This window comes from Mugil cephalus, chromosome 8, assembly GCF_022458985.1.
Source record: "Mugil cephalus isolate CIBA_MC_2020 chromosome 8, CIBA_Mcephalus_1.1, whole genome shotgun sequence".
NCBI classification, from domain to species: Eukaryota; Metazoa; Chordata; class Actinopteri; order Mugiliformes; family Mugilidae; genus Mugil; species Mugil cephalus.
This window is the reverse complement of record NC_061777.1, coordinates 12,103,645-12,124,036: the sequence shown is the minus strand read 5'-3', so window position 1 is coordinate 12,124,036 and position 20,392 is coordinate 12,103,645. Positions and strand designations below refer to the sequence as shown.

Genomic DNA, 20,392 nt, shown 5'->3' with positions numbered 1-20,392 from the left:
CATATATGCATGTATGTGCACTTCCGCACGCTGTATGTATTCATACACTATATCGCAGAGCTCTCGGATGGGCAGATGTTTCAAGGGATTACTGCTGTCGGCCTTGTTGACCCAGTCACAGCTGAAGTTCTTTTGGGTACATGTAGGGAAATAAAATATACACCAGGGCATTCCCATCACAAACCCTGAGTAACATGTAAAGTTTTAGATATTGCTGGGGTATATGTCATTTTACACACACATACACACAAACACACCAAGGATTGTATTGGTAAAACATAAAACTGAAAAAAAAAGAAGTAGTTAGCCTATTTAACCTAAAAGCTGGCATTGCATAAACATTTGTTTTGTACAGATTGCAATGGCCTGACTACAAATGAAACGCTTTAGATGGTAAGTCAAAGGATTGCTTTCACTTAGACATGTGGTTTGACAGGTTATCCTAATGTAAAAGACTTTGGAGTGCCAGCTCTGCGTAGCTTTCCCGTTCCCCCCCATGCCATCTGGACAAATGACCTTGTCTTGATGGAAAAAGTGGTGTGGAATACATAAAGAATGACCTGGAAAATGGAGGTCAGTATTCCACATGTCAATGAGTCAATGAGTTACTTTCGATCCAGTCGGTAGCACTGGCGCTTAATTCCCAGGCCGCAATCCTCTGTTAAAGATACGACCGGCTTTTTGCTCACAGTGGAAAGAGACTAATTATTATTGAGTGGCACCGGCTCTCTGAGCGGGGCTCCATCCTCAGGCACATGAGTCTGCTGAAGATCAATACTTCCACCAGATAGGGGCAACGAAGTTATAGATACAGTAGAGAGCACCAAGAGCATGATGATGATTGTTAGGTGTATGTTGCCCTGAAGGGACTTTTTTGTGTTCAAGACACGCAAAAATCAGACAAGCATAAAAAGTTAGATATATATATGAAAGCGATGCTTTACATCAGCAGAAAATCCAACAAAGTAAACATCCAGGGAAAACAGGTTAGTGAATGAAATGTTGGTGGTGAAATATTCAACAGGTAGGGAACAAAGGTGAACTGACAAAGGGAAATACAGAATTATACACAGTATATACACACACAAAAAGATAGATGAGACATAGTTGAGCCTAATCAGGGGAGCAGCAAACAGACTTAATACTCAAGGTTCGGGTGGTTGACATGACACAAGCGGAAGCAACCTACAGGGCGGGAAAAACAAAAGGGCAGGGAATAAAAACTGATGGAAACAAAAGTAAGAGAAAGAGTCCAAAACTCCATATCCCATATTGGCTTTTTATCCAGCGACAGACGTGGACAAACTTCTAAGAGCTATGATGGGATGACATTTTTTTTTTCTTTTTTCAGTTTGGCAGAATTTAAACATGCTGGCTTATCCTACAACTGAGATAAATTTTAGGCACATAAATGATCTCGTGTTCTTTCTTGGGGTTGCACAGACACGCTGAATTAACTGCTGTGTAATGACGCTTTAAAGCAGGAAGTCGACTAGTCGCGGATTACGTGACAATAACAACACGGACGCCTCCAAGAAGACAAGTGAGGAGCCCAGTAAGTGGGTCGTAGTAGCAAACTAACAGCAGTTCATCAGGTCTATGGAAATATTTCACTTAAGAAATGAAGCCCATTCTACTGTGGCATGTAAGTCAGTCCTGAAACACAACAAAAGTTCATACTCTTCCACACTCATGTGAAAAGGCATATGCTAACGCTAGCAGAGAAATTAACAACTTAACCTGCGGTGACAGAAAGACGGAGGCTGCAAATCAACAGTTTGCTGGTAAATTTCATTGTCCAAAGTTATTAAACTTTAGCTGCTATACACGGAAAAAGATTTGGAGATACACCGCTTTGTTTTTTTTTTTTAATCCCGGCTATCCCATCTTACATACATATCTGTAACACATATGTGCATATGTCTATGTTCAGTTCTGTTGTGTTATTTTTTTTTTTAATTATTTTATTTTATCTTTTTATTTTTTTATTTTTTTTTGCTGAGCGAGAGTAATGAAAGTGTCAGACTGACATGGTTATGGTGTTGTGGCCCTCTTCAAGCTTCAGTTACCTTTCAGAAAAGATTCCGTAGCTTCTTCTATGTGAAACGCTACAATGTGTTTTCAGGTCAAGAACATAGATGTCGTTGTTGCAATGCATTACTTATTACTGTGTTTTTATGTGTGATATCATCCCTAGTTCTTTCCAGAAAATTTAAATTACACAATAAAACCCATTTTTAAAGCAAGACCTTTTTTAAAAAAATAAATGAATTAACATACAATTAAACACAGGTCAGGTATCAAACTAATGATACAGAACACCTATGAAGGATGTAGAACTGTAGAAATGTAGAAGTACAGCTGAAGCCACTTGGATGATTGGTGAAACATCTTGTTGTCTGTATAATAGGTAGATCATTACTTAAACTTAATGTTGTGACCATAAATTCATCTAATGATGACTTTTATGTGAAGATGTTTTGTCAACACAAAAGAAATAGATTTGATTTTCCCAGTAAGTGGTTTGACCTTAATGTCTGCGGTGAAAAAAATCTGACACAATATCTTTTGTGCACAATTTTTCAAACAAAGTGCTTTTCTACATTATGTGTGTAATGTGTATTGTCTCTGCTTCAGATTTTGTGATTCATTTTCAGACAGTTATCATCAATTTCCTTGACAGGGCCACCATTTTTTTATAATAATAATAATTTCTTTGAACATGAAAAGGTCACAAGCTGTTTGTGCTCCTTTGGATTTAGATGCAAATGCTACAAGCGTCACATACAACAGATACATCTGGAGCAGAGAAAAGTGACAGGGACTGATGAATATTGTATAGAGATTTAAAAATGTCGCATGCAATGCATGCCTTAAGCCTCTTTAGTTTTTCTGTTAAACACCATACTGGGAATCTAGGTTATAGATCAACCCATGTGGAAAAAGCAGGCCATGGGATGCTCTTCAATAAGTGGAATGAATTTCAGTCGATAATAAACCACCAGAGTTGGACTTTACATCCCACAGCTCTCCCAGCTCTCTATGGTTCTCTCTGTCGTTTAGCTATATCCTCTTTTCCTGTTACTTCCCTTGCTGAGATTAAAGGAGAACAACTAGTTTGATACAGGATTATCTTTGTGAAAACTGAAATGATCCAAGTCTCACTCGAACAGCACATCTCACGTAATACCGTAGGAGTTGAATTGAATCAGTGTGACCGTAGCTTTTTTATATTCATACCTTAATGCATTTTGCTGAAGTGCTAACATACATTCACATATTTATATTAAACGCAACAGAGCTCACACCCTAAGAGTGGAGGATGAATGAGATTTTAATTTCGGGTATATTTATCATTTATATCTATGCCATTAATGATTAATGAATACAACCCTCAGATTTTATCTGTGTGCACAAACGTTTTTGAGTTGCACGGTTAAAGATGAATATATTTAAAAAGAGTGAAAATCAGTGGGATGTTACATTGTGCAATATGTCTGCAAAAAGGCATCATTTGAAGGCATACAGCAAAACTGCATTCATGGTAAATTTAATGCAACAGCGGTCAAACAGACCCAAGTAAATGTATTCTATTCAAACCAACATCTGTAAAATCAGAAAACCCATCACAAGGAGAAGCAGGGGCTTTTCGTCAGCCTTTCCAACACTGGCACCCACAGCCAAACCAAGACCAGCTGGTTTCCCTGAGAGGCAGAAGATAAGGACAAACCATCACAAATCATTTGTCTCTTCGTATTGATTTTGATTTGTCGCCCTGGCTGTACCTACCTCTGCTCAGAGGGGCGGACCTCACGTTAACCCAGAAGACTGTGCGCTGCTGAGCCACCGTGGCCCTGACAAAACCACAGAGATAAACTGAAATTACTTTTCTGTAAGGTGGCTTGAATACACAAGACCAAGTTTTGAGAGGGCAGGATCTGAAAATGATTGAGCTCAGTTCAGTTCAACGGAAGAATGTTTAACGTGTTTACATGAAGTAGACCGGGCTCGCGGAGTTGGATGGTATCCAGCTGTACACGGTGGTGTTTCCCTTCAAGTTGGTGTTGGAGTGTGTTATGGCACCTTGGGGATTCCCCGTGCACTGTGAATAAAAATTTTTTAAAAAATCATTAAAATCATCAGAACAGCTGTAGTGGAAGGGTGGCTCCTCAACATGCACGTCACAATGTGCCCTTCCTGGCACAGTCAAACAAATGTCAGCAAATCAGGTGATAAATGCACCTCGAGGAACTTTGTGTCAGGAGGAGGAAACCGCCAGCTCCCAAGAGCATTGGTGCTGCCACCTGTCCGAGCTTCCAGGAGGACGCCTCGGTATTCTGGTCCGGTTATGGTGACTGCAGGAAAACACAGCAGAACAGCAGTCTTTTACACAGAAACACGATAGTTTACGTACAATACTACAAAAGACATTCATATTACATGCATGGCATTAAAACTAGATGATGATGTGTATAACATTACACCGACAAATAAAATGTATATATTGTGTCGTACTGAGGCTGCAAGCAAATTTGCAGAGCAGTGGTTTAAAAAAGCGCATAGTCGTCAGCAAATGGGTAAATGTGTAAAACCACGTGTTAAAAGAAGTTTTTTAGTTCTGAAAATGTTGAAGGTCCAACCAGCGTTTATCTTACCTGTGATGGGCTCCCCCGGCTGAAACGTCCTGGCGTTGGTGAGAAGAACGTAGGGCGCTGGCGAAGGCTGAGGCAACACCCCGATGTGGCGAGGCAGCATATCTTCGCAGGCACCAGTGGGAGCGCCATTGGGATAGCCAGTAACACAGCCGAGCACTTGAAACATTAACAAACCACTCAGCAACAGCTCCATCGGGCTCAACGAAAGAGTGAGCCGACTCACTGCAAGCAAAACTATGAGAAATGCGGCACAAACTGTTTCTTGACTCGAGAGATGATGGTGTTTTTATCTGCTGAGTCACGCAACCAAGACATCTTCATTTTACCTCGCTCCTCTTACCGTGAAATGCGCTTTTCTCATGAATGCGCTTGTGATTTCTTGAAAAGAGGATGGCGTACTTAAGCAGTTCAGGGCGGAACAAAGGCCGCTGTTCGTCCGCGACAGAAGAACTTAACACAGTAGCGCCCCTGAAAGTCAGAGACCAAATCAAAATGATCACATTTTCACATACACCTGGAAATAATCAGTTTGAGAAGGTAGGAAGGGTCTGTGGAGTACAAATTCAAGCAAATTAGTGGAGTAATTAGCAGAGTATGGAAAACACGCCGTGTCAGAAGATCATGCTGATGTTGTGTGATCAGGCCGAGCAGTGTGCTGTAATTCATTCTGTTAGAGGGAAAACTAAAGTACTGATAATAGACTTAAGTTGCGTTAAAGAGCAGCGTTACGGTGGAGACACACAATAATCAATACCCATGTTGCACAGAAGGATATGTGTGATGATAGGTTGTCAGATGACAACATGACATTAGTCACACTTCTGACGCCACTCACTAATTTTTTTAGTAATAACATCTGCTGATTTGGTACTAGAAATAAAAAATAATAAATAAAAAAAAATTGTGCCACTCTTTAATCTTTGTGCTTAAGGGATTAGCGTCTCATTTGTATTTCTGATTGGGTCATAACAAAAGTTCATAGTATCCCTCCGTGTCAACTTAAATCAGGCTTAATCTTTTGTTTTCTAAAAAATGAAAAACAAATAGAGGGAATACTTGAATCCAGCCGGAGCCATAGCGCTGTGGGTGTAACACTTACCTGAGAAAGCCTCGTTCCATGACATGTTGTCTCCAGCTTTGAGGGCAGATGGACTCCATTCTGTCGTCATTCATCACAGGATATAATACATTAAAAATTACAGTTTAAGAAGCATTATAGCAAAATTTGGCAGACTTAGGTCATGCCTCGTTGAATGAATGTCTCACCCCAACTGATTATTAAACCAGTGACGGTGTGGACACTAACTAATTCATTTCCCACCATGCTTTTGTCACTCCTTGCGTTTTTGAAGTCTGGTTTTGGAGAAGTGAAAATACAGGAAGGAAACGCGGAAGAATGCTAATCATGATCTATATGTGACAATGTACTATTTGATACAAATCAGTGCAGAACCCTGACACAGATCCCCATTTGTCAGGACTAAATAATACCTCCCCTTCCTTTCCTGCATACGGTTTGTTCTGTTAGGTGAGGGAACATTGTGAATACGGACAGAAAAGAACATCATCTTGTTTGTTAACACAGTTACTAAAGGCTGAACTGTGCCCAAAGGTCAAATGACTTTTCCTGTCATTTTCCCATCCATCTCCTTGATTTAAACCTCAAGGCTCTCTGAGTCAGAGCTACAACTCTGAACAGTGACATAAGAGACAGTAAAAGATGCAAATTCCTGTTATTTAACGGCTGCAGTGGATGTAAAGTGTGTTCTCCGTTGCCAGTGCGATGTGTGTGTGTCTAAATGCACACGTTCTAATGTTTCTGTGGTATGTGATGTGATTCGGTATGTTATCCAAGTCAATATTAATGCTCCAGAGTGAGAAAATGGATTTGGGTTAGGTAACAGTTTTGATAACAGCATTAATAAATAACGGGGGGTATTGAGCAGATAAACCCAAATAGAACCCATCACTTACCATTCTTTATTGTTTTCCACAGTGAATTGACCCTGGTTACCTTTAACCTCAGACTGTGATAAGATGTGTATGACCTCAATATGACTAAGTGGTTTCATCTAAATGAAGCCGCTAGATTTTCTACCTGATCACCTAACCCTACCGCCGCTCTCAGTTCATTTGACTGCGGATTTTATGGGACTCTGGTTTCAGGGAACAGAGAAATACTGTGCCGGAGTGGCGTGCTGGAAATATTGAACCCACAGTGGGAGGGAAGCAGGCACTCAGCTGCGTAAACGTGCAGTTGCGTGCGCCTGCGTGTCGGGGTGGAATCACGACGACAAAACAGCAGCAGTTGAATCCAATACAAAGTTCCATTCGGTCATCGGTTAAAATCATACGCCACCTGATCACAATGCGAGATGAGGAGGTGCCGAGACCTGGCAATGTTGCGGCATAACAGGGAATCCTGATGTAGGTTAGCTATTAGCAGCTTACATCACACTGATCATTTTAATCAGAGGCAGAGTTCCATTAATATGATGGAGCCGTGTGCTGAATTCATGTAAGACAATGTCCATCTTTACATCAAATCAGGAATGAATATTGATAAGGGGATACAGTTTGGGTTTAAATAGCCCATGGGGTCCTCTAACCTTCAGGCGCAGCAAACCGAAACAGAAATACAGATGAAATACACCAATGGAGCATAACATTATGACCACCTTCTAAATATTTTGTATGTCTCCCTTGAGCCTCCAAAACAGCGGTGACTCATTAGAGAGTGGACGTTGGACCCTTTCTGACGGGTGTCTTGTGGTGTCTGGGAACACAGTGTTGTTAGTTGGGGGTTTTTGGGTCCTATGGGTGAAGGGGAGGGGCCTCTGTGGATTAGGCTTGTGCCAGTGCATCCCATAGATACTTGATCAGTTTTGGATCTAATTTGGGGGCCATTTTTTTGGTTTTGTCTTGTTTTTGTTTTGTTTTTTGCTGTTTTTCATGTTTTTATTTTTTTGGGAGTTGTTCTGAAATTGTTTTAGTGCGTGTGTCTGCATCCTGCTGGGGATGGCTGCTGCCATCTAGGACTTTCACTGCTGAGGGGGTGGGGGTGCCTGGTTTAGACTAGGCATTCCAGCAGAACATTGTTCAACAGGAAGGTTTTCAAAGTTATTCACCTCTCCTGTCCTTGGTTATAATGTTGAGGCTGACCGGTGTACCAACAATAATTTTTTTATTTTTGTATCTTACAACCCGGCCCCTTTTCAACAAATGAACAATGCTGAAGTCACATGGATGTCACAAAATGTTGTGAAATGTTCTGTCAAACCTTGTAGCCTCACTTGTAATTGAAAAGACCTCCTGAAAGCGCAATAATGACACAATTTTAAAAAAATACAATAAAGCCTTTGTGTGGAGCAGACCACTCCGCTCCTCTGTATGGCATTTCTACAGTCGCCGTAATCTGAAAATTTTCAATTCAGTTATAATGGATCCAGAACTACAATTTTCACAGTTTTGTTGTTGCATGCTTTGAACATTTCACTATAGATATGTGGGCAAATATTGTGTATTGAGTTTTGCCAACAAATCATCTGTGGCTGTATTGCAACCTACGTATTGTGTGTTCCTTTGGATATAAAACAGCCATCAGATGGCACAACAGGTGGGACAGTGCTGTCTGGCCTGTATGAACATATGAGGCAGAAATGGCATATGTGGTTGTTGTTGAAATTGTGTTTTTTGTCTGAAACAAAAACCTAAGCTGCTCTGGTTGAATCAAATATAATATGAAGGAAAACTGTGAGCCGTGGAAAATTAGTCCATTTCCAAGTTATTATTATGATTTCAGGAGACCTGTAGAAACCTGAAATACAAGATACAAGCAAATCCTGAAATAATTATAATATCAATTGTCTGATCTTATTGATGAAAATCTGAAATTACCATTTAATTGAAAAGTGTTAAAAGTTGCTAACCTTAATTAAAAATGTCAAAAAGAGAGGGGATTATGGATTATTTAATTATTAATTACTCTGATTTCTCTAGAAATTAGCAGTGCTGTTCAGATAGCACTGCAGCTGCTCAAGGTTTGTTTGAATCCAGGAGGTTTTATGTGCTCCTGCAGGCTCCGCATGAAAACACAATTAACCAAAGAAAAGAAAAAAGAAAATCAGTTCATTCATGTATGAAGGACAAACACACTCTGATTGGGATCAATTAAGTAAAACAATGGCCTCAGTGTAAAGGGTATATCTTCTGAGTTTGAAGTTAATTCCCTTGATAAAATGTAAAGCATGACAAACATTTTGGCCAGCAAGTTATTTAACCAGTATTTGGTTAGCGTTTATTTGCAGAGAGTAGTTTTTAACAGGCAGCTGCCACATTGTACCAATTACAAATGCAAACACCATATTTTTGTAAGACTGCAAGGCTGTCAAGTATATTTTCCTAAATGTTCACAATCAATATTTCATCTAATAATTTTAGAATTTAGGGTAAAATTAAGGCTTGAGTAGACGCATGTTTCGTGTGCGTACTCCATTCTCAGTTTTAGCTACGCACGGGTCAGATCTACGCACAAATCTAGACGATCGGCCGTCAACTAACTAATGAGGATGGTAGGTAGGGAACGTAAAGTTAAAGCTCTCGGTGGACCTCCAGACACATACGACGTAATCACAGACACATCACCATTTTCCTACAATCTAAGGTTACCTCAAATTCATCCACTTTTTATACAATATATGGCAAACCATGTAATTATCCTGTGATGGAAGTCAGCAGACACAGATTTATGTTCACATTCCACAACACATTGTGTTTCACTGGAAACACGGGTTTGGAAATGCTTTCCAGAGTTGATGACAAATATCTTGTTACTGGATTTATGAATTCAAGCAAATTTCAGTTGAAGCCAAAGAATACGTCTTAATTGTTGTCAATTCAGAGGGTTTACCAACACAATTGAAACACTTCAGAAAATGCAGATGAAAAATTTGTAGCAAGCCAGAAATAATGTTTTTCTCAGAGCATGAAAAAGTAATATTTTGTACTGAGGCGTGCTAATGTTCAGCGTGAGATTAAAGATCTGTCAGTTGCTGGAGTGAAAACAGGAGATTCAAAGCAACTGAACTTAAAGGCTGAAGTCCACTGTGGTTTGGGTCAGATGACAGTAACAGGCTGTCATGCATAGTTCCTCAAGGATTCCAGCTGCTTCGCCGTGTCAACATTTCCTTCATGTGACTTGTATCTGAGATCTGAATTAAGGAGCAAGTAAACTAAAGGAAGATGGAAAAGATTAAAAAAAGAAAAGAAAGAAAAAGAAAATGAAAGCTGTTTTGTGCAGTTGACATCGTTACCTCCCCCCAGACCTAGAAACCTTTAAAAAACTGACATCAATCAGACTTTAGAAAATTTAGTCTACAGACTGATAGCACATCACAAACAACAATACAAATGCCACAACAACAAAAATGACAGAAATCCTCTAGGGCCAAAACCAAAATCCTCTAAAAACAAGTTTATCTCTGCTAGCTGCTCTAGGTCATGTCCGTGATGAATCTTGATCCCCTGGATCACTTGGTTCTTCCAGCAATCAAAGAAGGATTTGGAACAGAAAAAACAAAGATACAATTGGATTCATCCCATGGAGAAAAAAAAAGAAAGTCCTTCAAAAGGTTTTTCAAAGACCCTTATTGCCCATAATGCTAAGCTTTTTTTCTCTCAGAGCATCTTCTGAGCACATGTGGTCATTTCTGCTGTAGCCGTGGGTCAAATCTGTTCCATCAAAATAAACCTTACGAGTTGGTTTGAACCCTCTGCGTACCGGAACAACTTAAAATCACTCTTACAACTCAAACTGACAACACTGTTGCTCTTTTTCCAGTTTGAGTTCAAACCATGTTAAGTCTGAGTCGATACATTTAACATGTTTTTTACTGATTCGGTTCTGGCAGGTCAGTTTCAAGATGACAAATCAGACGGTCCAGAATTAAATAGTGCAGAAAAAAATGGACCTTTCGGGTGTTGGAGACATTCTCTAGTTGGAGCAGGTGTTGATATTCTTGCCGTCGGTGGCGTCCTCCACCAGTGCTAAGTGGTAGTCAGTGGAGAGTGTGAAGTGGGACACGCAGCCCACCAAGCCTCCGATGTACTGTCTGTTTGTGTGAAGAGCAATCTCTTTCATGCCCCCTTCAGGTGAAGAGTAGAGAGAGACGACATAAGAGGGGGAGAACACTGACATGCAGATATCAAAATTATTGTCTGATATTAGGGTGCTTAATGTAAGGAAGTAAAATTATTTGTATAGGGCATTTTCAAAGACAAAGGTCAGAACATGCTTTATCACAACAACTGAATACAAAAAATGAACTGGAGGAAGCTTCTCATGGGCAGATGAGAGAGACTAAACAGGGCGGCTGTGTTCTGGGCTGCCCTCTTGAGCCTGTGGAGGTAGTGGGTGATCAGAGGATGATAGCAAGGCTGTCATCCCACCCCCTTCATGGCGACATAACAGCACTGGCCAGCGCCTTCAGCAGCCAGCTGTATGAAGGAGCGTCATCACAGGTCCTTTATTCCTGCTGCTCTGAGGCTTTAGATTGGATTTAATGTTCTATTTTTTGTATTTATTTAATGTTTATTTTTATTTTTATTGCTTCTGTGTACCGTCCTTCTGTCTGTTTGCTGCTTAAACACTTCCCCACTGTGGGACAAATAAAGGATTATCGTATCTTATTGTATTGCATAGTATCATATCATATCATATCATATCATATCATATCATATCATATCATATCATATCATATCTATCAAATTTGTATTGTGTCATATCATATTGTGTATTGTTGCACCTTATCGTATCATACTGTATCGCTTCATATTGTATCATATTGTATCGTATCATATCATGTCGTATCTCATCATAACGTATTGTAACGTATTGCATTGTATCGTATTGTATTGTGTCATATTGTATCATATATCGTATCATATTGTTAATGTGTCATTTTTTATCGTATCTTATCGCAAGTACATAATACCAGACTGTCCATAATTTCTTAATCCCACCTACCAACATATAAGGGTCCATTGATATTGAGTTGTCTCATCATGCCAGGTGACCTTCCTGTCTTTGCTCCATAGTCATCCACTGTCAGCTTCCCTGACTGGCCGTCCCTGAAAAGATAAGTGATGACAATAAACCAATTACAAAACTTGAAGAATAAAAATAAAGCTCTCCTTAAATATATATAAACAGTGGATCAAGTGATTATGCGTAAAATGTAAGGAGATGCTCATGAACAAGTTACATGTGGTTTTTGTTTTACAACCGTCAACTTTACTGTTTTTGATTCTTAGACCAGGTCAATACCTTATGCTTATGCTGTTGTATGTAATGTTTTTTTTTGTGTGCCTGTGAGTGTCATTACTATGGGGTGGGGGTGCCCGGTCTGGTCTAGGTGGGTGGTACATGTCTAAGTAATGCCAGGCCCAAAAGCTAGTCAGTTTTATTGGTCTTAATGTTGTGGCTGATCAGCGTATGTTGGCTTTTTTGGTTGCTTCCAAAGGGATGACACATAAACTGAGATTAAATGTCAACACTATTTAACCCTGGTTGAAGCAATACACAGCAACATGATACACAGTGATGATCTATTTCTTAATGAACAGAACTTTTCAGAGCTTACCTCACAGCCTTGACTCTGTGCCACTTTCCGTCACTAAATGTTCCGTTGACAACAACGTTCGCTGCTCCACTGCCCAGGTTGTAACTAGAACAAAATATACAAAATGGAAATGCACGGAATTTAGCCACAGTGGATGCAATAGATTCCCATTTGTACGGTACAGCTCAGATAAATCTTTTTCGAGGTCACGGCACATCCCAGACTTTAGGTCTTTTTTTAGCGCCGTCTCTACTGAGTGCTAAGCTCTCCATTCCCTTTGGTGGCATCAGTGTCCCACTCTATCATCTTCTCCCTTCTCTTGCTCTCAACTTTTTTTTTTCTTTTTCCTACGTTCATCCCTGCTCAATCCCAGCTTTTTTTTCTTCTTCTTCTTCATCAAAGGAAGTGGGAGGGTGACAATTTGACAAGCAGAACTTTTACTTTGGCTCGACAAGTTCCTTTATAAGATTTAGATGAGAGTTGAGTGAGAAAGTTATGAGCTTACATAACATCCTGTACTCATTCTTTTTTTTTTTTTTTTTTTAACTGCCCATCATGTTATACTTACACATGCTAACAGATACCTGAAAATTAGAGCCCCATCCTGAAGCCCCATAGACAGGAAGTCACTGTTGGGTCTCATCGGACTGTCTCCACGCCACAGCAACAAGCCGTCTTTGGCAGTGCTCTTGAAACGCATGAATAGGTTGGTCCTGGACCCAGACACTCTGCAAAACATTTAACAACATGTACGTTCTGAACAAGCAACACAAAAAAATTTAAATACACACCTGATAAACACAGTGAGATATAAGTCATTTTATGTTTGTTTATCCCACGTATGGGAAATTTCCTTGTCACAGTAGTGCAGAATACAAACAAAAAACAATAAGAAATTTTTGAAGAATATACAAAATATAAAAAATGATATAGTGGAAAATGGAGAGATATAGTAAGTTGGTAAAATTGGTAAAAATAATTGAGTACTGATAAAATGAAGACAGTGAGGCGGTAGTTTAATTAATCACAATAAGCAGAAATGCAGCAGTTTAACATGTTTTAGTACCAACCTTTTAAGGATATCTCTGTTATCGTAGGTCAGGTAACTTCGGCCAATAAACTGTGGAATCTCTATGGCTTCAGTGACAGCTGTGCGGAGAAAACAGAAATGACATGTCATCACAAGGTGGCAGCATCATCGTGTGTGAAGTGTCACCAGTGCACAGCTAGAAGACTGGGTTTAACTCTACGGATTAAGGGAAATGAAGGCGATGGAGCGTTATGTGGATTCAAAGGAAATGAAAGGTACACAGAACAAGAGGGTTGTGTTTCTTTTTTTTCTTTTTTAACTTACTATTCAAACAGTAATTTCCACACTCTGTTCAATGGAGGCATTAAAACAGAGAAGGCAAAAAGAGACTTGAAGGTAAATCTGCTGTCAAAAACATATTATTTCACATGACAAGAGAGAAAAACACATTAAATTCCAGAGAAGAAGAACATCACACCAAGCGGTTAAAGTACATATTAAGTATTGCACAGAAGACTGATCTTATTCTTTGCTAAATACACAAACCATTCAGTGCTTCAAGTAGCTGTTCATTATATCTATCACACAAAAGACAGACAATCTATATTTACACTTAGCTCTCAAAGTCGGCCTCAAAGTTATTAAATTAATTATTTTTTAATTAAGCTGCTGATATGGCACCGTGAGGATGGGGATACTGATGATATCTTGTAATGCAACAAGGTTTGAAATCCTACAACAAAGCCACTTTTTTCTTTGTGATGTTTGAGCTCACACATGAATGAAAGTTATTCTTCTTACATCTGGAGGTGTTAACTTAGATATTGTTACTGAATCACACATGGTGTCATTTCTCGAGATCTGCCTGCTTTTTTTTCCTCAAGTATAAGACATTGGAGGGTGAATATAAGCTCAATATGAGACCTCAATAGACTCTAGTGCACAACTGACCTTTCTGGCAGTGCCTCCCGTCATACCCTAGAGGGCAGTCACACTCGTACCCGTCCCACTTGGGCCTGCAGGTTCCTCCGTTGGCACAGGGACTTTCCACACATGGGTGAGCAGAATTTGCTACATTAACTCCACCAGCAGATCCAGTTGTTATTGGGATGGTGCGGTCATTGAGTATCAGCTAAGAAAAGAAAAGAGGCAGAGGATATATATGTTCACAGTCATCAGATATCGTGGCTGTACAGTACAGCATAGAGTATTTCATTCACACGTATCACACTGTGTTCGTGCGACTTATGCGACAGGAAATGTGTTTGTAGTTGTCTGTAAGTGTACTGGACTTGAAATGAATGTCTCTTGACCAGGTGCTGGCCGACTGTTGAGTAGGGTGTTGCAGCAGCATTCACCTTCTGAATAATTCCAGTGAAGGGCTTTATAACACCTGCCGTCCTCTTGGTTTTGTCATATTCTGGCACGCCGCCAATATAGAGAGGCGAGCTGCAGTTGATCTGTGTGAAAGCTCCCTGGAAAGTAAACGAGACGAAGAGATGGATTAATTGTGTGAACCATTCATAAATGAATGAGTTCCTGAAAATTAACTTCCTGAGCCCCAAGCATTTATTTGGAATTTGTTTAAGATAAATTTAACATATTTAGGTATTTGGGATAAGTAGGACCTAAGAAGTATATATATAGAAAAAGCATTATTTTTGAACTGGAAGTAGTTTTTGAAATAAATGATGTGGATTATCTCACAGTATATTACAATTTAAGTCACCAATGTGTACCAAAACATAAAACTGTTTATTTTTATGCAAAATCAGAATTGGAAAAGATGAAATCCCAATGTCCTCAAACGTGACCTTATGTGTACTTGTGTTAAATTTGCATGTCATATCAAACTAGAAAAGTTAATAAGCATACAGAAACAAGTGTATTGACCCTTCGCTACCAGTACACGGAAGACAAAAGTGTCCCCATATGAGGACGCCGGGTCTCAGGAGGTAAATATAAATCTGAGTGTGCTTTGCTTATGCAGCAATACATTACAACTAAAATACCTCTGCAATTCCTTCCATTGGCCTCTGGCTGTCCACCTGTAGGATGCCACTCTTTGCTGTGCGAGACACTCGTAGCTCGTGCCACACGTCCAGACTAATCTGCTCCTCACTCCTGTTGTACAGATTATTACACGTTACAAATCTAGCTGAAGCATTTGGAAAACGAAGAGGACACAGTACGGAAGTAGGATGGATATATCTCGTACCTTATCACAGCTCCTCCAGAGCCGCAGTCAAATCTGAACTCCACATATCTGTCCACCAGGTTTATAGCCAGGAAATCTCCACTTCCGGCGTCATCGCTGTACAGCAGCACCCCGTCAGGCATCGACGGCCAAAATGTCACCTCGAACTCGGTAAAGGACAGATAACTCTGAAAGGACTGAGGCCACGGGATGACGGCATATGAAAAGACGGTTTCATTGAAGAGTGGCGAAGACAAGGAGAAACCTGGGGAATTAAAGAGACGAGAAAATAATAGGAAGGAAGGAGGAAAAAGAGATGCGGACCAATAGTACAGAAGAAGATCAATCCAGCTGCCTCCATTTAAGAAATAATAATCCTCATCTTAACCAATTTCGTCATATCATTCTTAAACTCTGAGTAATTACCTTAAAAGCCCCATGTGGCAATGAGTGACAGACACAGAGCGAAGAAACCACAAATGGGTTTTATTTTCTGTCCAAAACTCTCCTTGTAAATACGACGTGAGTGTGTGTGTGTGTGTGTCTGTGTGTTCTTTGTGCAGGTGCGACAAAAAGGAAAATACAATTGACTCACTCTCTTCGCAAAGTGCTCCTCTGAAGCCAAGTGGGCAGAGGCAGATGAAGCCGTCAGCGCGGTTTGCGAAGCACACTCCACCGTTGGCACAGGTGACCTGGTCGCACACTGTGTCGCTGCACTCGCCTGATACATTAGGACACACTCAGAATGTATTCTATATCTATATGCACACAGTTTAAAAATAAACACACGTTCAGTGTTTATTTCAGTGAACATTCCTGCTGCATAACCCGACTCAGACATTAAATATATACGCACAGTCACCCATAAAGTTGGAATAAAATGTTCTTTTACCTCTTCTCATGAAATTATTGTGACAATGTGATTTATTCTTAACAGATAATGTGTAGATCTTCTAAAAAGAGGAAACAAAATTATTCCAACTTTATGAGCAACAAATATTTAGTATTCTTACCGCATTCATAAAATCATACTTTGGAAAATTGTCTGTGAGGCACAATTTGCCAACAGTTTCTGCTTCCTGCTTCGGTGATACATTGGCCGAAACCCAGTTATTGAGGGTTTTTTCTTTTTTTTGTTGTTTTTTTATTAAATAAATCTGGAAACCATTTCATTTAGTCTTTTTTTAGTAAATGCTAGATACTTTAACCAGTAAAAGCTGCCACTACATGTTATAGTGTCACATATTCCAGTGTCAGCACCCAAAGAGAAACGCACATTAATTGCACAAAAGCATCCTGTGTGTTTTCCCACCTATATCAGCTCCACTCAGAGCTTTGCCCAGAGGCCAGGGTCTGATGTCTGTCGCCTTGCTGTTGATGGTCAGACTCTGAATGCAGCCAACAAAGCCGCGGTTCGCTCCCGTCGCCCTGACCAGCCAGTAGGCGTTTGGGGATCCACCCACATACAGAGGGGAGCGGAAAGTGATCTTAGAGTACTGACCCTGAAAAGCAAGAGCAGAGCGTGCGTCATCTTCTTTCCCTGTAAAAACACTCCTCACTTTTGAAGCTAAGTCAGGTCCCTGGGAAGATCACGTTGTGAGAAATAGACGACGCATCTTTTTAAACCACTGTTTTAATCAAATGGCTCAAATTCTTTGTTAACTATATGTCACCGTTACCTGTGAGCGTCCAGATATGGGGGTGTCGTTGTCCATACGGAGCCAGCCACTCATGCCGTCTCTGAAGACGGTCACTGTGTGCCACTGGCCAACAACAATCCGACTCTCACTGACTATCTGAGCTGCTCCTGTACCACAGTTAAACCTGTATAGACAAATATTAACCTGTTATATAGACTGGCACGGAAAAAGGGCTGATATTATTCTACTTTTGTTGGGGTTGCACTTTTTATTTTCTGTTACAAACACGTGACAAATCCTCCTGACATGCAATTTGCTCAGATTCAAGGACAGTGTGGTGGGTTTTCACCTTCTAACAGGGCAAGGTTAACTCTTAATCTCACCCACTTGCTTCATGTTTAGCGGACAGAAATTAGAGTGTCTCCTTGTCGTCCTCTCTCTTCCATTAATTCAGAACAAAATGTATATATGCTTTTGACAAACTGGAACATGTGCTTTTAAAATAAAGGGCGATGCAAAGCGCGAGTCTTCTCCACCTGTAGTGAAGCTTGCCTCGAACCAAAGCCAGAGACATAAAGTCTCCGCGACCGTGTTCGTTCTCTCCACAGTATAGCAGCAAGCCGTCCTCGGAGTCTGCCTGCATCAAAGAGAGACGGTTTCAAAGAACATTTACATCTCGTTTTTATTGACAGAATGAAAAAAAATGAAAAGTGCAAAAACAACTCGATGCCTTACCTTGAACTCCAAAGTTATTTGAAAGGTCTGGTAAGAGTTTTTCAAGGGTTCAAACGTCATATGAGAGTAGCCATGGAACCTGGGAAAGCTCACGGACACCACTGAAGAAGAACCAAGGATAACATGAATTTGTTTACATGTTTGTTGTGATGTTTCTAACCTAAAAATCTAAATTTAAATGTAAAATGCAAACTAGGCCTCTCTGTATCTCTCACTCTCACTCAGTGGTGCACTGGAAGCTATTAGTTATGTTTATCTATATAAACTAGTATGGTGTAGCCCATGTTGGAGAAATTAGTTATGAATGTAACTAAGGTTATATGAATTCATTTATCTAGTGGTCAGAACAAAATAAAACATAGAATAGAGATGTTGACGCTTTGTTGATGTTCTATATAATACTGGCATATACTGGTCATTTGTTTGTGAGGAAACAAGTTGGCCTGAGTCTATATTTTTATCTCACTGACATATAAATCTCGATAAAGTGAGGCAGAAATCCCACCTTCAGAGCAAGTGTCCCCTCTGCGTCCAAGGTTACAGTGGCAGCGCGAGCCTCCACTGTCATAATCACTGAGACAGAAACTGTCAGGGGGACACACGGTGTCGTCGCAGGTCAGGTCGTAGACACGAGGCACTTCTCCTCTCCAGGGGGAAATGGTTGTAGTGGCAGGAGTGGCGGTGGACAGAGGAAGGCTGAGATTGATCCAAAAATAAGAAGAAAAAGAATTAAGTTTAGTTATAAATGTTTGTTCTTAGTCAGTGTTTTATGAAAGTATATTTCACTTTCGGTTTGTAGTTATCCGATCTGTCTCCTCATCCCACCCCTTCCCTTCCTTCCAAGGGAAAGAGGTAGCTCAGACACCATAGTGACACAAGTCTGTATTTTGTTGAATAGCAGTAAAAAGGGCTAATCTCTCAGTGGTTCTTGAGGCGTCGTGGGCATAATTTAACGAAACATTAGTGAAGGGAGGTGCCCACTTGAAAACCCAAATGATGTTCCACATACTGCCTACTGCTGCTGGCTAGGCTAGTTAGCTGGTGTCTTCTTGTTGATTGCTAGCCTGCTAGGACTGGGCTTCTAAATATGTTTTGCCTTGGCACAAAGGACTGTAACATTTTATCCTGCGTATTAATGAATGAAGCATTATAAGTTAGGGAAATAAACATACAGTGGAGAGCAAAATGTTCACCCGACTGCTGTAGTCACCAATAGGCACCCTATATTTGTCCCTTCGACATCCTGTACATCACAGCTTCGACTGACCGCTGAAATTGACGTGACATTTCACTGCTCCACTCACCATCTTTATCAAATAATTAAGTGGAAGAGCATGGAAAAAAGCAAGTTGTAGGGTGCTGTCTGGGAAAAGCAGAAAGCCACCAAAGAAGGCAATCCAGCAATCAAAGAGCGAGAGCAACGGCAGTAACAACCGCAATTTTGTGGAGATAAAAAAAGCCTTCTTTTTTTTTATTTCTTTCCATAGGGAAGCATTTATAAATGTCTAACTTTGCCTTTAAAGTAAAGACCATTACCTCCTCCAGTTTCTGATAAAGAGCCCCAAGAAATCAAGAAGAGGTTTCTCCATTCAAAGATTCATCTTACCTGGCGGTGGTGGGTGGAGCGGTAGTTGCGGTGTCGAGAATGCCACTGGGCTCTGATGTGACTGAGAAAACCAGATCTGAGAAATCTGGTAAGACGGATGAGGTGGTGGTGGTGGCGGCGGTGGCGGTGGTGGTAGGCACCGGTGGGTCAGTAGCGCTGGGTGGAGCAATGGTGTTCATACGGTAAACGACGTTTCGATCCGATGGATCAGAGCGTGAACGAAGTTGGGACTTCCTGTTGTCCTGACTGATACCTGGGAATGGCTTCAGCTAAGAGAGACAAAGGGCATCAGAATGGATTCAATGGATGGGGATGTATTGTGGACATAAAATAAGGTTGCAGTTCCATTTATTTGTAGTATTTTATTTAATTTTTTGCTCATGTGTTGGAGCCATATTGAGTCCTAAAATATATGACAAAATACTGTACGTAAACTTGTTTTCAGTTAGGAGTGTCAGGAGTGTTAAAGTTTTCCGACTTCAAATGACTAATCCTTTGTGAATCTCCTTTTAGCCAACTGATGTTAAGGTGGAGAGTTACACACTTTATAATAAGCACACACTCACAGAAAAATGTTTTGGAACCTTGCATATTAAGTTACTCGTTTAATTTTGTTTTATGTTTTGGAAAGTCCACCGGAGATTTATGTTCAATAAACACCAAACTTGGATGAGCGTCGTCTCTGCGCGAGCTTATTAGAAAGTGTGTCGGTAACTCTCCATCTTAACAGCAGTTGGCTAAAAGATGATACACAAAGGATTAGCCATTTCATCATGAGTTCAGCCGCAGATATCAAGTCTTAGTTTTAAATCTGTTTTCTGGTGTAAACATCCCCTGTTTTCTGTTGTACCAGTAGGTAGCAATGCATTTTATATCAGCAAGAACTGAAATAGGGAGAAACGTAGCGACA

The 20,392-nt window shown here is 40.3% G+C and overlaps 2 protein-coding genes across 4 annotated transcripts in view; both read right to left on the bottom strand.

Annotated features, from left to right (window-relative positions):
• Nucleotides 1-3,534: 3,534 nt before the first annotated feature.
• Nucleotides 3,535-4,949, bottom strand: LOC125012391 (putative defense protein 3). The gene is made up of 5 exons (XM_047592320.1): nt 4,656-4,949; nt 4,243-4,355; nt 3,993-4,102; nt 3,790-3,854; nt 3,535-3,704 (listed from the first exon to the last, which is right to left on the bottom strand). The coding sequence occupies exons 1-5, from the start codon at nt 4,846-4,848 to the stop codon at nt 3,595-3,597; spliced, it is 591 nt and encodes a 196-aa protein (XP_047448276.1). The 5' UTR covers nt 4,849-4,949; the 3' UTR covers nt 3,535-3,594.
• A 3,975-nt stretch (nt 4,950-8,924) lies between these two features.
• Nucleotides 8,925-20,392, bottom strand: part of LOC125011682 (pikachurin) — a 29,359-nt gene continuing 17,891 nt past the window's right edge. For 2 of the 3 annotated variants that reach the window (XM_047590929.1, XM_047590931.1), the window contains 17 exons: nt 19,483-19,751; nt 18,382-18,572; nt 17,877-17,977; nt 17,678-17,778; nt 17,181-17,325; nt 16,814-17,003; nt 16,097-16,222; nt 15,523-15,766; nt 15,317-15,428; nt 14,663-14,779; nt 14,256-14,436; nt 13,629-13,652; nt 13,345-13,423; nt 12,859-13,002; nt 12,296-12,379; nt 11,680-11,783; nt 8,925-10,799 (listed from right to left, as the gene is read on the bottom strand). In XM_047590929.1, the coding sequence (XP_047446885.1) occupies nt 10,648-10,799; nt 11,680-11,783; nt 12,296-12,379; nt 12,859-13,002; nt 13,345-13,423; nt 13,629-13,652; nt 14,256-14,436; nt 14,663-14,779; nt 15,317-15,428; nt 15,523-15,766; nt 16,097-16,222; nt 16,814-17,003; nt 17,181-17,325; nt 17,678-17,778; nt 17,877-17,977; nt 18,382-18,572; nt 19,483-19,751 (2,364 nt within the window). In that variant the 3' untranslated portion in view covers nt 8,925-10,647. The remainder of the gene's footprint in view (nt 10,800-11,679; nt 11,784-12,295; nt 12,380-12,858; nt 13,003-13,344; nt 13,424-13,628; nt 13,653-14,255; nt 14,437-14,662; nt 14,780-15,316; nt 15,429-15,522; nt 15,767-16,096; nt 16,223-16,813; nt 17,004-17,180; nt 17,326-17,677; nt 17,779-17,876; nt 17,978-18,381; nt 18,573-19,482; nt 19,752-20,392) is intronic. The other variant, XM_047590930.1, reaches the window with a different exon arrangement.

Bases quoted from the DNA above. Each gene is read 5' to 3' on its own strand.
- LOC125012391 (XM_047592320.1), bottom strand. From the start codon at position 4,848: ATGGAGCTGTTGCTGAGTGGTTTGTTAATGTTTCAAGTGCTCGGCTGT. The intron at 4,356-4,655 runs GTAAGATAAACG...GTTTTCCTGCAG, and splicing joins GCCGGGGGAGCCCATCACAG to TCACCATAACCGGACCAGAA. The intron at 4,103-4,242 runs GTGCATTTATCA...TTTTATTCACAG, and splicing joins CTGACACAAAGTTCCTCGAG to TGCACGGGGAATCCCCAAGG.